Consider the following 18160-nt stretch of genomic DNA (forward strand, 5'->3'; position numbering starts at 1 on the left):
AAGAAGTAATTAAAGCTAAGTGGAGTGAGTATCTAGAAAGTGAAAACATTCTGAGTGAAAGGCAGTTTGGTTTCAGATAAGGAAGATCGTGCGTATCCAATTTATTATGTTTTTATTCAAGAATGACTGACATACTACAACATAGAGAGGGATGGGTGGATGCTATCTACCTGGACTTGAGAAAGGCCTTTGATAAAGTACCACACAATAGACTGATGTGGAAACTAAAGAAGATTGGAGGAGTAAATGATAAACTAGCAAAATGGATGGAAAATTATTTGATGGGAAGAGAAATGAGAACAGTGGTGAGAGGAAGGAATTCCGAGTGGAAGAAGGTAACCAGTGGAGTTCCACAAGGGTCAGTGCTTGGTCCCATCATGTTTTTGATTTATGTTAATGATATGCCAGTAGGAATTGACAGTTACATGAACATGTTTGCAGACAATACTAAAATTATGAGGAGAGTAAGGAATGTGGAAGATTGTAACAAGTTACAGGAAGATCTTGATAAAATATATGAGTGGAGTAAGGAGTAGCAGATGGAATTTAATATAGACAAGAAGTAGATACAGACCAAACTGGGATTACAGGCTGGGTGATGAGAAAATTAAAGACCAATGAGGAGAAAGACTTAGGAGTAACCGTGCAAAACACTTTGTCAGCGGAGAAACACATTAACAGGTTTTTTTTGAAAACATATAACATGCTTCGAAATTTTGGCCATGCGTTCCACTACCTAGATGAAGTAATGATGAAGAAGATATTATGTACCTTAATAAGACCCCAGTTAGAATATACAGCTTGTGTCTGGTCACCGCATATGAAGAAAAATGTGAAGAAGGTAGAAAAAGGTACAGAGGCTGGCAACAAGGATGGTACCAGGACTCAGGGAGTTAGACTATGAGGAAAGACTGAGGAAACTGGGGCTGACCACATTAGAAGAGAGAAGAACAAAAGGAGACATGATAACTATGTATAAATTGGTGAACAAGATTGACATACTGGACAGAGAGTTGATAAAGGTGACCACAAGTAATCATCTCCGAGGACATGGAAAAAAGCTAATAAAAGACATCTGTCTAAATGACGTGAGAAAATACAGTTTCCTGCATCGTAGCATTGATAAGTGGAATAAACTGAGCAGTGATGTCGTTGACGCGGTGTGTGTCAATCAGATGAAAGAGAGATATGACAGGAATGGACGAGGAGACAGGACACAGAGAGCTTAGCTCGGGCCCTGTAATACACAAATAGGTAAATACACACACACACACACACACACACACATCATGTTTTTGATTTATGTTAATGATATGCCAGTAGGAATTGACAGTTACATGAATATGTTCGCGGACGATACCAAAATTATGAGGAGAGTAAAGAATGTGGAAGATTGTAACAAGCTACAGGAAGATCTTGATAAAATGTATGAGTGGAGTAAAGAGTGGCATATGGAATTTAATATAAACAAGAGCCATGTTATGAAAATGGGAAGAAGTAGATACAGACCAAACAGGGATTACAGGCTGGGTGACGAGAAAATTGAAGAGACCAATGAGGAGAAAGACTTAGGAGTAACGTGCAAAACACTCTGTCACCGGAGAAACACATTAACAAGATATTTTTGAAAACATATAACATGCTTCAAAATATTGGCCTTGCATTCCACTACCTAGATGAAGGAATGATGAAGAAGATATTATGCACCTTAATAAGACCTCAGTTAGAATATGCAGCTTGCATCTGGTCACCGCATATGAAGAAAAATGTGAAGAAGGTGGAAAGGGTACAGAGGCTGGCAACAAGGATGGTACCAGGACTCAGGGAGTTAGACTATGAGGAAAGACTGAGGAAACTGGGGCTGACCACATTAGAAGAGAGAAGAACAAGAGGAGACATGATAACTATGTATAAATTGGTGAACAAGATTGACATATTGGACAGAGAATTGATAAAGGTGACCACAAGTAATTATCTCCGAGGACATGGAAAAAAGCTAATAAAAGACATATGTCTAAATGACGTGAGAAAATACAGTTTCCCGCATCGTAGTATTGATAAGTGGAATAAACAGCAGTGATGTCGTTGACGCAGTGTGTGTCAATCAGATGAAAGAGAGATATGACAGGAGTGGAGCCCTGTAATACACAAATAGGTAAATACACACACACCGTGTAGTGTAGTGGTTAGCACGCTCGACTCGCAATCAAGAGGGTCCGGGTTCGAGTCCTGGAAAGTGGCGAGGCAAATGGGCAAGCCTCTTTAGGTGTGGCCCCTGTTCACCTAGCAGTAAATAGGTACGGGATGTAACTCTAGGGATTGTAGCCTTGCTTTTCCGGTGTGTGGAGTGTGTGTTGTGGTCTCAGTCTTACCCGAAGATCGGTCTATGAGCTCTGAGCTCACTCCGTAATGGGGAAGACTGGCTGGGTGACCAGTAGGTGCCTGTGGTGAATTACACACACACACACACACACACACGGGATGTGGTCGCTGAGCTCCAGAGCAATCATCTCTAATTCTACAGTTGCCATTGCCTAAGAGTAACTAAGGTGGGAAAGGAGCTTGTAATGTTTGTCCCGTCTCCATATAGTCATGTTAACTGTTGATTAGCAAAATAATGTCCAGGGAAGGTGAATATAAACTGTAGCCTGCGTTTGAGCCATCAGCTTAAGTTTGTTTACATCTGCGCAACATGGCGGCCGTGAACTCGAAAGATGAATCAGACTTCACAGGATTTCAAGGAATAATGGAGAAGAGCGTTTATGTGAAGAAAATTCGGGAGTTGGAAATACTATGCTTCAAAACTCAGTGTGGATGCTCATGCCCCTTCCCCCACCCCCCCCACCCCATATCACCATCCCTCACTTGAGTCTAGGTCATTAAATCATATAGCCTCTCTCTCTCTCTCTCTGGCATCCATTCAGGACAGTATATAGATTGTAACACCCAGCACCCCACCTGCTGGTAGGAAAGGCTCTTGTGATGCCAAGGTGGTGCTAAGAGTAAAACAATTTAACACATCCATTATTTTTTTTATTCTTGAATGATAATTAAGCAAAAGGATCTATAAAATCTTGTATTTACAAGCTGATGAGACAACAAGTGATGACCACCCAAATAAAAAAATAAAATAAAGAATGAATATTTGGCATACACATGATGGTGACCTGTTACAGTCGCTCCTAAATGCCATCAACTCATTCGTACCACGTGTTAGATCTATTCTTCACCAGATACACCACTGACAATGCATCCCTCACTAACCAGGACACAACAACATACAACAACAGCCTGAGTTATATTTATAGGGAACATTTCTATAGTAATATAGGTGACTTGTGTCATCTGTTTATCTGTACATGTTGCATCTGCTCAGCTAATGTAAGTTTCTGAGCAGAAATATCACATTCTACTAAGAAATATCACATCATTTAATGTTAGTTGAAAACGTCAACCTGTTCGTTTTTTTGTTTCATATTCTACTTGTATATATAAAGTCACAGCGGCACACCTACCAAAGGAAGCACACAGTGTTGTTTGGTGCACTTGGCACTAAATTTTGCAACTTGATGACATCAGTATGCATGTCTGCTAAACTACATCTGGAACTAACATTTTAACTTTTTATTCCCCTAGTGGCCAGACCACCTCTGCCATGTTGTGGTTCAATGTGGACAATGAACAGAACAGTTCTGTTTTGAATTTTATGTAAGATTGTGTAAGATTTACATACATTTTTTAATGACATTGCTCTTATTGGCACATGAAAGAGTGTGAGAAAAGATTAGTAAAGCCTGGTAGAAATATTCCTCCTCTACTGATTTGTGAGTTGGCTTTGCATGGCTGTAGCCTGGGAGCTACCACTCCCCAGCCTGTTATTTCTAAGCCAAAAAAAAAAAAAAAAAATAAAATAAAAATAAATAAATAAAAAAAAATAAATAAAATAAATAAATAAATAAATAATAAAAAAAAAAATAAAATAAAATAAATAAATAAAAATAGAAGATAAAGCAGTATTTAACTTAATGCTTGTCTCTATTTGGTAGTACATTCATAGCCACTTAGTGTACCAGTACTTGAATGCTTAAGTTCTCATCTGTTGCTGATCTCACACTGTTTCTGCCATCTGTTGCTGATCTCACACTGTTTCTGCCACTGCTAGTTAAGGTAATGGAATGTCATGAAAAAAAAAAATGATGTGATAGAAAAATATTATTTTTTCTCAATTGCTAATACCGCTATAGAAAAATTATTTTACCACCATACAGCTTTGGCTTTTTGAGGATAGTATTTATTGATTGAACTGTACAAAACATTATTGTCCATCTCACTTATTTAACATAAGGCAGCTTCTTTCACAAATATGTAAACTCAACAAGTTAACTGACTACCATTTGTCATTGAGTGTTAACAAAGTTTTCAAGTGGGGTGTTTATTGGCATTTTCATCTGATTTGCCAGCATCTGGTGTTAGGAGATTAGTGAGGTACTTGTTAGTAGATACAGGAGTCAGTCCTGCTGGAGCACTGCCAGGAGGGAGAGGAGAAGGTGCAGCCAGAGTTGAGGGAGTGTGGTGTTGTTGAGGTGCAAAGGATGGAAGTGTGGGGGGTGTGGAAGCTGCAGCAAGGAGAGGTGAAGAGTTGCGTGGACTTTGGTCACTGTCAGGCACTTGGGTGTCCCCACTGCTGATGAACGGGTTAATCTGAAATAGAATATGTCGGATTTCAACAGGGCATTCTATTCACTGCAATCTATGCATTATTTTTTTTAGGCTGGAAAAAAATTAACATGCAATTGTTTCCTTTTATCAATACATTAACATAAGTGAATTTTCTTTTTCAATATCGCCTATCAACATAGGTACATTTTCTCTATTTTACATCTGGTTTGCCTTGTTTACTGGAGTTAGGGTAGTGTTTTCTAAGGAAGAACTTCAATTTAGCACTTGATAACCATTACCAAGTAGATGTCCTTCCTGCCCTTAAACTGTGGCCATGATTTGAACCTGTGTGTGTGACGAACCCTTAAGGCGACAGTGCACATATTATAACATGGTGTTAATATACTTAAATACTGAACAGAAATAGGATACAGTGTATTTTAACTAATGCACACAGAGGCACGTAAAGTAGACGTGACTGACGTATTGCCTATAGGAGGCCATATTGATACTGGAGTGTTGATATGAAAGAGGAATATACAATGTACTAACTTTAACTGTTACAATATACTTCTTCTACATAGCTTACCTTGTTGGCAGCCTGAGCCTTAGCCTGTGCCTTCTTTTCAGCCTTCTCGGTTGTCTGCTGAGCCATCTGTACTGCTGGCAGGCGAGGCTGCGGCCGGGGGTTTGACTCGTCTTCTAGGAACCTGATGAATGCCTGCGACAGCGACTGGTGGATGACAAGACATTGTGATCAATTGCCAAAGTAGTAACAATTGCAATTTGACTAGGTGTAAACAAAATCATTCATGATAACATGATCTATTTCTATACAAAATAGAAAAATAAGTGTTCTCATTTCATATTTTCAGGAAAGACTTTAAAAGCAAGAGTGTCCAAAAGAAGGATATGTTGTCATAGCAGCAGCAGAATGTCATCAGACAAAAGAGAGCTCTTAATTCATTGGCAAGTTTAATACAGTATGTTGTATCTTCAAACAGTAAGAACCATATTTGATGGCTCATAAGATGTACCTACTTTGGCAGACATCACAATATTTTGCATTTAAAAACTTTGATTTTTGCTAGTAGGCACACACCAATCCTGCTGTGACTTGTGAGATGTGAATATATACCTGGCATATGGCATTGGCAGTGACTGTGAGAGTCAGAGACTACAGGGCTTATGATCATAAGAAAACAATTACTATTTTTTTCTTACATATATGCAAGGTAAGTATGTTAAAAGTTAGGTGCAATTTTAATTGCATGAAGGTATGTCTTAACTCAAGGAGTAACAGCATCACACTAAAGAACACAGAACTGTGTCAAGATAAGATTACTAACACCAACCACATTTGTTTTGGTTCATACAGTGCATGGTAACTTAGGAAATTCTTCCTGACTGGTGTCATTCTATGTGAATTACCATAAGTATGACTTATTGGTACCTTGAAAGAAATAGTTGTTTTGTGGTGTAGAATGGTATGACTTATTGGTACCTTGTGGTGTAGTTGTTTACTTCTGTCTAGGGTTTAATTTTTGAGCCTATGTTGCCACCAACCACTTGTCTCAATACTGAACCTTGGCCTCATAGGACACGATAATTTTCTGAGACTTTTTTTGGGAGAAAAATGCAGATCTTATGTGCCATCAAATAGGGTATGTAACTACTTTCTTGTATAAAGGGTAGTCTCAGGAGCTTTTGATGTAGCCTTGGATATGGCAACAAAGCGTGGGTAGTTAGTAGATTATGGCCAGATGAAGACGTGATGATTTGGGCAAAAAGAAAAAAAAATGACATACCAGATCTTATGGCAGATGCAGTAATGTGAAGGAAGGTCATGGATGACAGGAATGTGAGGCAAGGCAAGAGTGGGATGGAAGGAGTTTGTGGAGTAAGGAAGAATTGTTGTGTTTGACGGAGCCACATAGAGAGTTGTTGAAGTACGTAAATGAAGGCAGTCTTGATAACCAACTGTTGGGAAGTTATCCCATAGTAGAAGAGTTGGGTGCTGTGAACAGGTTGTATTTGTTATGGTGCAGCAGAGGTAAACTAAATGCTGTTGGACTTATTTGTGGTGCACAACTAGCTTCCAAAGTAATCTTTTCTCTCTTGTAGAAGCTTGGAGGTAACAACACATTAGAGAGTGCTCATGAAAGTATATTTATAGACAGTCCTGGCTGTTTTTATTTTATCTGTTAGCAAAATACTGAATCATGCATTTGCATTCCTTTAGTAATCATTTTCTTCATTTGCTTGTTCTTTGCTTTAGTGGTTAGTAGCACCAGTGGCAGATCCCAGGGGGTCTGGACATCCCCCAGCACTTTAACCTAACTAGACTCCTCTCTGGTCTGTGATACTTTTGTCAACAAGCTTATGTGTACTTTCCTGCTTTTTGGAGTTTTACATGGGCTCCAGCAAGCCTACACCTTGCATTATTGCACTGATACCTACTGTACGACCCAGTTGGTGTTTTGGACTAAGACTGTAGAGGTGAGGAAAATTCAAATCAGCTGGAGGGGGCACCCCAGCACAGTCCACTCTTCATCTAAGTGTGTACTGTGCATGTTGTGTGTCAAGATTTCATGCTGTGTCACTGTTCCTTTGAGTCCTGTGGTATTGCTGCTTGAGTGAGTAATAGATGATAGTGACCCAGCCACTTGCTCTCATGTTAAGAGGGTGCTCGTCCTTAGTGAAGATGAGGAGTAACCTTTGATGACATGCAGTGATCATCAGGATTGGTCAGCAGCTGCAGTTCAGGGTGCTGCTGAGCTTCATGATATTAAAACTTTAAACCCTGAACAGTTCATCTAACAGCAATGATACCCCACATCCCAGCCTGCTATCAAGACTGCTAACCAGGGGATGCTTTTGCTCTTGATGAAGAGTCCACTAATTTACAAGTTTCTTTTCCCCCCTCTGTGCCATGCAACCTGCCTCTGATCTCACAGACCCCGCCAGCTTTTCCAGTATTTGCTCCAAGTGATGATAATGTTAAATTCTTAAGAGACATCCCCTTGGTGGAGACTAGGCTACAATCGCTTTCCTGTCTGTGTTGACCCTTCCTTGGCACTGCCTGGAGTCTACAAAGCAAAGTGGTTCATTCATGACAATGCCCCTTTTCACTGCATTGTGATCACCTGGAGCCTTCCTGATCCACCACCATCTTTTGTCACCTTTGACTTTCTTCCAAGCCTGCCACCAAGCAAACTGTGCAGGATGAAGGATGAACAGCCTTGGTGCTTTAGGTACTGGGGCATCGGCCACATCTCCCATTACTGTTCCCGTCCTGAGAAGTGTGCTTGGTGCTCTGGCCAGCATCACCCTCACCTGTCTCCACCATCTTCAGTCATCACATACTGGTCCCACATGAATTTTAAAGGACTCTTGTATTGACAGGACAGGGATCAGACTCACTAACAGTGGACATCTTGCAGTGGGAGTGCCCTCGCTGTTGTCAGCTAGGCATAAATGTCTGACTTGGGTGTATACGGCATCCCTCCCCCTCTGTCAAGTCCCCCTCTCCCCACCATATCCATAGTCTAGCATGTGCATGCTCCTCCCCTATAGTTGGATCACTATAAAATGGCTGTTTTGGTGTGGCTGTGGGCTTCATGGGGATTCCCCACCATGCCACCACTCTGAAGATGAGGTGAAAATCACAGGCTTGCCTTCTTTCTCCAACCCTGCACCATTTCCTTATCCTCTGCTTTCATATAAATTGGCATATTTCCAAATGATTTCTGAACTCATTCAAACTTTTGATCCACATTACTGTTGAGGTAAAAATCAAAACGTGTTTTTAGTACAGCGGTACCTTAAGATACAAGTTTTTTGAGGTACGAGCTATGATTAGGTTAATTTATTTGTTTTCAGATACAAGCGAAATTTTGAGATAAGAGTTGTTTGAGGATATTACCGTAGGTCAGTGGCTTGGCGCATTGGTCCAGCCTCAGCTGAGCTAGTATCTACGCGTTTCCCTCAGATCTCATGCACGGTGATTGTTCTTTCATTATTTTCACACTATTTACTTTTTTTTTTTTTTTTATGTCAAAGCCTATAGCGCCTGTAGGCTCACTTGAAGAGTGTATAGGAAGCGCTGTTCAGCTTCCACCCATTTGGCGCAAGCAATTTTATTTATAGTGGTACCCATATTAGGGCCCACATCACTACCCAAGCTCATCTTAAGTGTAACCACCTAGAACCTGGTTATCATGGTGACATGTTAACTTTAAGCCACTTGACAGATGGCAACGTGTTTAAGGCTGTACGTGGTGGGATTTGAACCTACGCGTGGACATCTGCCCGATCCCACGCTCACCACTACGCCACTGCCTCCGTGCATTTAATGCTCACATGTGAATAGTGCCTGCATCCCTTCCTTCCTTCTCCTCTGCCATTCACCACCACATTAGCCAAAAATATCTGTCTCCAAGGTAAGAACACTAAATAAACTTTTGCTATTATTTTATATATTTTTGTGTGTTGATAAAGTATATATGTGGGCGAAACAAATTTCTCCCATCTCCGCCTGACCACCTCCACCGATGATTATCACGGAGGGAGGGAACAATGTAAACAAACCTATATGACTGGCGATGCAGCCTCTCTTCTCTCCTCTCTCCCTCTCCAACTTAAAACTTCATTTATTCTATGAAAAATGGTTACAGGGTCATCAACAAGCTCTTTTGTGATTATTAGAACAGCTAATTTTCAGTGGGTGGGTATATTTGTACACTCCAGCTAATCAACAGATGCAAATGAGGGTGGGGATGCAGTAGGATAACATCCTGTGGAATGCATCCTCCAATATATATATATACAGGTAGTCCTCGATTTATACGGTAGATGCGTTCCAGAAGGGACCGTATAAAGTAAGGAATGAATACCCAACTCCCTATTGTATAAAAGAGCGGATCTGAGCTTTGTACAGTACCTCCAGCCCCTTTCCATCAAGCAGCCACACAATCCTCATGAGCGTGACTCCCAGCACATCCACTTCGTCCCTTGGTTGAACAGCCTCACCCTCCAGGGCGAGGCTCGGGGGCGTCCTTGCACCACTACCACTATGACTACCATCACCACCACCGCTACTAAACTTAGAAGGGTCATGGTCAAGACAGCCCCTGACCACGACCGCCCCACACTACAGACCACGGCGGCCTCAGTTTTTTTTTTTACCTGTAAGATGGTTTTAAATTATACAGTAATACTCTGCTTAAGGAACGTTCGTCTCACAAATTTCCGGTTTAACGTACCATTAAGTTAGACCAAAAAGTCTGCATAACATACAACCACGTCCGTTTTAGCGAATTTTCTGGGTTTGAATTTGCTGGGTGAGGGACTGAACGCGGTAGCTTCGCTGTGATTGGCTGGCTCCCCGCCTGTCTAGCGCTCCTGGAGCTGGATCCAAGATTCTTTAACAACGTCAGAGCAATCTCCTGCAGCGAAATGCCATCCATGAACGCTTGGAGGGACGGTGATGAGGTTGTTTGTTATCAGGTTGCTCTGAGGTTGCTGGGATCACCACTTCTCGAAGTGGTGTTACTGTCTTATATATGCATTTATGTTCACAAAACAACATTTCTATTAGCTTTTTACAAACCTTGCCCCCAAGAAAGGATTGTTTTGTAATGCATAAAGTGAAATCTTACATGGAATACCAAAAAATAAAGCAGAGATGAGATCAGCCACAGACGAAGCAGGAGACTCGCGGCCACTCGGCCGCTTCTTCTTCTTCTTGTGACCCTTTTGCTTGTGTGTTACTTTCGTCATGATGTTTATGTTTCCACTCCTCTATTGCCTGCAATAATGGATATCATCATAGTATTCATATACGCTCATGCCATGAGGATAACCTTGACTCCGTGGCACTGAGTGATAGTGAATTACTTACTAATGAAGTACAACGGTATTTCACTAATAATTCACTATCACTCAGTGCCACGGAGTCAAGGTTATCCTCATGGCATGAGCGTATATGAATACAAGATATGATATCCATTATAGCAGGCAATAGAGGAGTGGAAACAAATATCATGGGGAAAGACAACACGCAGGCTAAAAGGGTCACAAGAAGAAGAAGAAAAAGCAGCTGAGTCGCCACGAGTCTCCCGCTTCGTCTGTGGCTCATCTCATTGCTTTATGTTTTGGTATTCCATGTAAGATTTCACTTTATGAATTACAAAACAATCCTTTCTTGGGAGCAAGGTTTGTAAAAAGCTAATAGAAATGTTTTGTGAACATAAATGCGAGAATGTGAGAGAATTTGTACGTAGCTCCTCTAACTTCCAATGCCTCATATGACATCATAAAAGTAGTGGTACACCGGTGGCCCAATATGCTGACAAATGTATATATAATTTTTTTTTTTTTTTTTACCCATGTGGTATGTTGGGGACCAGCCCAGAATGCATCCCCTATTTCCATTATTTCCTATGGGAAAATGATGTCTGCTTAACGAAATTTCGCTCTACGAACAGTTTTGACACCCCCTATCCTGTTCGTTAAGCGGAGTATTACTGTACTTGTTAATAAAGCATCTTATACTAAGACAGATTGTATTAATAAATCAGTCACTCCCCCATCCCTCCCCCTCCTTCCTCACCTAGTGATAGGTACTTTACCACATACTACCGCACATGAATGCTTAGTTTTAATCACCACAATAATGTTATTGTGTAATGTTTATCAGTAAATTGCATACTCGTTGATACAATCGGTCTTAAATGTAAGATTGCAAAACATAATATTATAACATTCGGTATTTAGCTAAGTGGCACCTCCGGCTGCTGCAGCAGGCCAGCAACAGTCATCGTCACTTCATGAAAAACACAATGAACTATCCCGCACCTCTCAGAAATTTTAAAATCTTCTTACAGGTAAACAAAACCTTAAAATGCATATGTGTATATAACATTTTCTGCTTAGAAATGCATGTTCTCTTACCTCTTTCAATATTTACAGAAAGTCGTGTTACACCCTGGATACGTATATGCACTATATGCGCAGGGTACACCGGTGTACCAATACGTTATGGTTTTTAACGCTCCATACTACAAAACACTATCTCAGGAACGCTGAGTTGCCATCCGCGGTTAACGTGTTAAAATAGTGAAAGAAATGAGGATAATAACCTAAAATTTGGTGTGGGGTCGTCATGGTAAACACGGGGCCGTCGGGGAGGGGTGTCATGGTCAGGGGCGATCTTGACCAGTTAACGACTTAGAGGGATGTGTTCGTTAACTGGTCAAAATAAAATAATCTTTCACTGTATGAATACATTTTGCATTAAACACATTTCTATTATGCTTATTAATGCTTTTATTAATAAACTAACAAAGACAAAAATGACTATGAAAAAGGGAAATGTTTAAACAAAATTATTTTATTAGCACCTTCTTCCTCTATTTTGCTACTTCCTCCTCTGATGTGTCACCATTGTCGTCGTCTGTCTTCGATTCTCTTACTTGACTTGGTGTGTGCAGTCTGAAGAAGCTTGTTATCAATTGCTGTTTTTCTTTGACAACCTCATAGTACGTCATTTTTTCCATGACCCCTCTGATGACAGTGGTGCTTCTTTCAATATTTGTTTAATTTTTATTGAGAATTTTCATTGACTGCGCCAACAAGCCCATACACTCAGACAAGTTGGCTGCTGTGAGGGCTTGCTCCAGTGTATATGTCTTCCTTGCTCTCTTGGGCGTATCACCGCCAGCTGGAGATGCAGAAGGCGCTTGGGAGTCATGGTAAACACTGGGCACGAGAGAGGGAGATGTTGCCACAACCATGCGTAGGTGAACAATGAGGCTGCTTGGCGCGCATTTCTGAACTAAATCACCGCACAAATTTTAACTTTCTTGAAACCGTATAATTCTGAGGAATTCGTACAATGTGATGAAAAATCCCTATTTTTGGACACCGTATAACTCTGAATTCATATAAGGTAAATTTGTATAAATCGAGGACTACTTGTATATGTTTTCTAAGAGTAGTTTATCTATTTATATTCTCTTTTGATATGTTTTATTATGTTTCTATACAATGATTAATATTAATAAATACCCGTTTCTACTTAAAAACGGTAAAAAAAATTGTGGTGGATTTTTGGGAGGCTGGAATGGATTAATGGCATTTCAATGGGTAAAATTGTTTAGAGTTACGAGCTCTGTCATGGAATGAATTAAACTCGTATCTCGAAGTACCACTGTATAAAGGTTTCCCCTCACCCTAAATGTGACAATGAGTGCTGCCACTTCCACCCAACCTCACTCGCCAGTCAGTCCTAACCTGTCTTCACATGCAATCTTGCTATGGACATTTCTGCTGCAAAATGCCTCCAGAGGATCACAACTCCCACCATAGAAGCTTGATCTGCCTCGTTGATCCCAACAAAGCCACTTCAATACCACAACAACTGGAGCCATGCTGGTGTCCTGTCGGGACAAGTTCACCATCTGTCCTGTCAGGACAAGTTCACCATCTATCTGCTAACATTAGGGGTCTGCAGACTAAACATTGGCAATGTGACAGTCAAGTGCTGCCCCACACCCCCTGACATCATAGCCACAGTGGAGACCTTCCTTAACTCCTCAATACCTGTAAATTTTGGACAGTTGCAGAGCTACACCTCATGGCACAAATGGGACAACATGCTGCACCTTCGGTGGTGTCGTCATGCGTTTTAAGAAAAGTCTCTGTGTGCAGGTGGTGGAAGTCCACATGCTGGAGCACCTGAAGCTCCTGTTTTTTAAGGTATGGACACACAAGAGGTGTTGTTTGGGTGTTACTACCCTCAGTGGCAAGGGAATGAGCCTCTACACTTCCTCCACACTAATCTGGATGTCTTACTGTACCAGAAGGTTGCAAACACATCATCGTTGATGACCTGAACCATTTGATGACTTGCTGACTGACTTTGGGCTCATAAACCACTTAGATTTCCCAACCTATATTTCTGGCTCCTCCCTTGATCCAGTCATCACCAACCTGTCAAAAGGTTTAATCACCTGCTGCCACTTGACAGCCTTGGGTCATCAGGCCATGTGGCCAACCTTACATGGTGATGATGAGGGTGGACAGCAATGTGGTGACATCACACACCATTATTGGCTTTGGCAGTGGGATGACTGGGATGCACTGAGAGTTAAGCTCACCCAGACAGACTGGGGAGAACATCTCACTGGTACCATCAGCGCACAGGTGGAAGCCTTCACCTGTCACCTGTTGTCCCTCTGGTCTAAATGTGCCCTGCCAGACATACAGGTCAAGACCAGGGGACCAGCCCTAGTTAGAATATTGCTGTCATGAGGTGGCAGACCTGAAGGGCAGGGCCTGGTGGAAACAGAGCACACACACCCAAGCCAAACTGCAATGCATACAAAAGCACCTGCCATAACATGGCCAGCACTCGAAAGGGCACCATCCGCTGGTGGAGGACTGACTTAACAACAAAGCCGTCAGATCAGAGTGTTGGCAAGGAGGAGTGATGGAGCACCATGAAGCAGCAGCAGAGCCTGGTCACAGACAGTCTCATTTCCCCCTGCCTCCCTACAACGCTTAGTGGTGAGGTAATGAAGAAAGGGAGGGACAAGGCAGAGCTTTTATCCATCCGCTGATCCAACCAGGACCCCAATCCTTATTACCACTGCAGAGCTGGATAACCTGCACATTACCACAGAAGTGGTAATGACTCTGCTCTGCAAAACTGACACCAAAAAGGCTGTGGGACTTAATAATATCAGTCCTCGTATATTAAAGCTGTGGGACTTAATATCAGTCCTCATATATTAAAACAGTATGCAGGCGTGATTGCCACTTCATTTCTCACCTTTACCAAGTATGTCTGGCCTCCCAGATGTGGCCAGCACTATAGAAGCAGGCCAACGTGGTGGCTGTACATAAAAAGGGTAGCAGGATGGATCCGAAAAATTACAGGTCCATCTCCCTCCAATCCATGATGGGGAAGACCCTGGGGTTCTCATCACAAGGGAGGGAGAGAGAGAGAGAGAGAGAGAGAGAGAGAGAGAGAGAGAGAGAGAGAGAGAGAGAGAGAGAGAGAGAGAGAGAGAGAGAGAGAGAGAGAGAGAGAGAGAGAGAGAAAACGTCACAAGTCACTGCCTTCTTTGATGCCTACCACCTTCTCTACTCAAGGCAGTTTGAGTTCAGAAGCTGCTGCTACTTAACTCTTCAAAATTGACAGTGAATGTCAAATAATAGGTATAATTTTTATTGTGTGCAGGTGTCTTACCTCAAGGAGTAACACTGTAATGCAGGCCCATTTCCTGAGACTTCTTTTTGGGGGAGAAAAAGGTGCGTCTTATGAGCCATCAAATACAGTACTTGTACCACCACTGCGGCTGGGTTTGAGCTAATTCTTTTCATTACGGAAATTGGATCCTTGTGGTTCAAGGTGCGTCTTAAGAGCCATCAAATACAGTACATGTACCGCCACTGCGGCTGGGTTTGAGTTAATTCTTTTCATTGTGGAAATTGGATCCTTATGATTCAAAACCAAAGGATAATGGGTTCTAAGTACCTGTTGTATATGTAAAGCTTTGCATTATCAGCCCAAATGTGCCTGAGCCATGCCTTTTCTAAGCCCACCACCTATGTGGGAGGCACATAGAATGACACCAGTCTGGAAGAATTTCAATTCGTCACATGAAACAAAACAAAACACGTGATCAGCGATCTTGATCTTGACACAGGTAAGACTCACTGCGTTCTTTACAGTTTTACTCCTTGAGGTAAGACACACTTTCACAATTAAAATTGTACCTATCATTTAACATTCTTAATTTACATACATGTAAAAAAAAAAAAAAAAAGTGATGAAAAAAAAAAAATATGATTATTAAGCCTGTAGTCTCAGTCAATGCTGAACCTATATTCCAGCCAGGTACAAGTTTACATTACACAACAAGATAGGTATGTAGGCTACTAGCAAATATTAAAGTTTTTAAATGCAAAATACTGGGATTTAATAATGATCTAAATGCATGCAAGTCTTTAAATGTCAGGTGAAATCCTTCAATTCATATTCAGCTTAAATCCACTCATTTACCTGGGACTTAATAATGATCTAAATGCATGTGAGTCTTTAAATGTCAGGTGAAATCCTTCAATTCATATTGAGCTTAAATCCACTCATTTATCTTTTTTTTCCCCCATTTCAGTGTCTGCCAAAACTGGGTGCGTCTTATGAGCCATCATATATGGTACCAGCAGCCTTCAGGGATGACTTGTCAAAATTTGAGAGCTCGGCAACACATAAGGAATATTCTATGAATATTTCAATTTGCAGATGCAATGTGCATCGCCTACAGCTTTGAGTATTTTTTTTTTTAGCGACAACACTGTGTCATCACCCACAACCTACAGGTTAATGACTTCCTTTTACCCATAGTCACCAAGGTTAGTCCAGAAACCAAGGGAAACATACAAAAAGATGGCATGAATGAGAGAACAACAGTCTAACACTTCCTCTTACCATGACAGCCATGCAGGCTCTGAGGTAGTACTGTGGTGTGTGTTGGGAGGTAGTGACATCATGTTAATAGATCGCCTACAGCTTTGAGTATTTTTTTTTTTAGCGACAACACTGTGTCATCACCCACAACCTACAGGTTAATGACTTCCTTTTACCCATAGTCACCAAGGTTAGTCCAGAAACCAAGGGAAACATACAAAAAGATGGCATGAATGAGAGAACAACAGTCTAACACTTCCTCTTACCATGACAGCCATGCAGGCTCTGAGGTAGTACTGTGCTGTGTGTTGGGAGGTAGTGACATCATGTTAATAGCTGATACCCGGCATAATCCCATGATTGAAAAAGACCCCCATGTAGTATAGGCACCCTGGCATAATGCTGTGATGAGCACTGTATGTGTATGTATATATATATATATATATATATATATATATATATATATATATATATATATATATATATATATATATATATATATATATATATAGAGTAAGGCTTTAAGATGGGGAACACTGACAATTACTCTCTGACTATGTAATGTAGATGTAACAATTCTGTAAGCTGGTATAGAGAGAGAGAGAGAGAGAGAGAGAGAGAGAGAGAGAGAGAGAGAGAGAGAGAGAGAGAGAGAGAGAGAGAGTGGGGGGGGGGGGGTAGTAGTATCAAGGGTACTAAAGTTTTCTGGGGTTACCTACCGTGTGATCTAACACATCCACCTTGGAGGTAACTCGCACATTACTGGCTGGAGGGGCTAGGAAGTTTGCAATGGAGGATAGCCAAGAGGTGCCTTGAGTGTCCAGACCTGTTCGTGATCGCTCCTCAGTTGAAAAGTCCAATACCTCTGCAATGATCCTCAAGACTTCTTGTCGTTTGTCAACAGGAGTGGCAAAATACCCAACCAGAAGGTTACGCAGGAGAGGTCTGTGGACACCAAAGAGCAATGTTATCAGTAAAATACTTTGTGCACACCAAAGAGCAATGCTATCAGTAAATACTTTGTGCCAAGAAGGCTGATCACAAGGTTGGCAGCAGGCTATATTCAAATGTACATTGAGAAAAATCAAGAAATCCATAGCTACTATAGCTTTTGGGTATTGTTTTTGTTTCATCACTATGATGAGGTTCAAATTCTAAAGGCTAATATTTTGAAAATATGCAATTACTTACTTCTCCACTTTGCCTTCTGAAGAATTCTTAAGGCAAGACACCTCATCTCGCGCCCTTTTTGCCACCTCCTCCTGTGACGATACTGTTTGGAAGCACAATAAATTAGTAACTGACGGTGTCAGCAAAGTTTAATGATGAGTACAATGTAAAATAACTATCAGGCACTAATATTTTGTGCTTCTGCTGTGAAAGTTTGTATGGTCAGATAATTTCAGTATAACATTTCAATTATCACATTGTTAATTTCATTCATCATGACAATTCCCTTTTTGTCATGGACCAAATATTGAAAGTAATAATTTTTCATTCTTAAAAAAATAACCAGTTCTGTAAAGAGAATTGTAATGAGACACGTCACAAGATTAACAATAGTAAAGTAAGAGTTTTACTACAGTAGTGTTTAAAATACAAGTGTGTGCTAAAGGAGTAAAGATTTACAATATATTGAACTATTCCTCGAAAAAGTTTGTCATAAAATACACAAGAGCAAAGATAAGATTCCATATTGAGATTATATCTCAAGTACATATATATTAATACCTTATTACATTACAGCCAAAAAATTGGTCAAAATTGCCTGCATAGTCAACACTGTTTCTGATACAAGGCAAACTCTATCAGTCTTAATTTGACAAAGTCCATAAACAGAAGCCATGAATTGTTTCTCTCAAACAAAGGTTCATAATCAGCATGTTTGAATTTCAGCTGGTATATGGACACTTGTTACAAAGCTCAGCAGAGGCAGAATGCACACCTTGCTTGCATGTCCTCATATTCAACACTTCAAGAATTACAGGCTATTACAGCCATGGCATCTTTCACCAGAACCATATA

At 40.9% G+C, this 18160-nt stretch overlaps 1 protein-coding gene across 3 annotated transcripts in view; it reads right to left on the reverse strand.

Annotated features, from left to right (window-relative positions):
- Positions 1–3016: 3016 nt before the first annotated feature.
- Positions 3017–18160, reverse strand: part of LOC123513229 (thyroid receptor-interacting protein 11-like) — a 125374-nt gene continuing 110230 nt past the window's right edge. For all 3 annotated transcript variants that reach the window (XM_045270297.1, XM_045270296.1, XM_045270299.1), the window contains 4 exons: positions 17327–17408; positions 16855–17080; positions 5249–5392; positions 3017–4701 (listed from right to left, as the gene is read on the reverse strand). In XM_045270297.1, the coding sequence (XP_045126232.1) occupies positions 4420–4701; positions 5249–5392; positions 16855–17080; positions 17327–17408 (734 nt within the window). In that variant the 3' untranslated portion in view covers positions 3017–4419. The remainder of the gene's footprint in view (positions 4702–5248; positions 5393–16854; positions 17081–17326; positions 17409–18160) is intronic.

The sequence above is a fragment of the Portunus trituberculatus genome, chromosome 35 (assembly GCF_017591435.1).
Source record: "Portunus trituberculatus isolate SZX2019 chromosome 35, ASM1759143v1, whole genome shotgun sequence".
Taxonomy (NCBI): Eukaryota; Metazoa; Arthropoda; class Malacostraca; order Decapoda; family Portunidae; genus Portunus; species Portunus trituberculatus.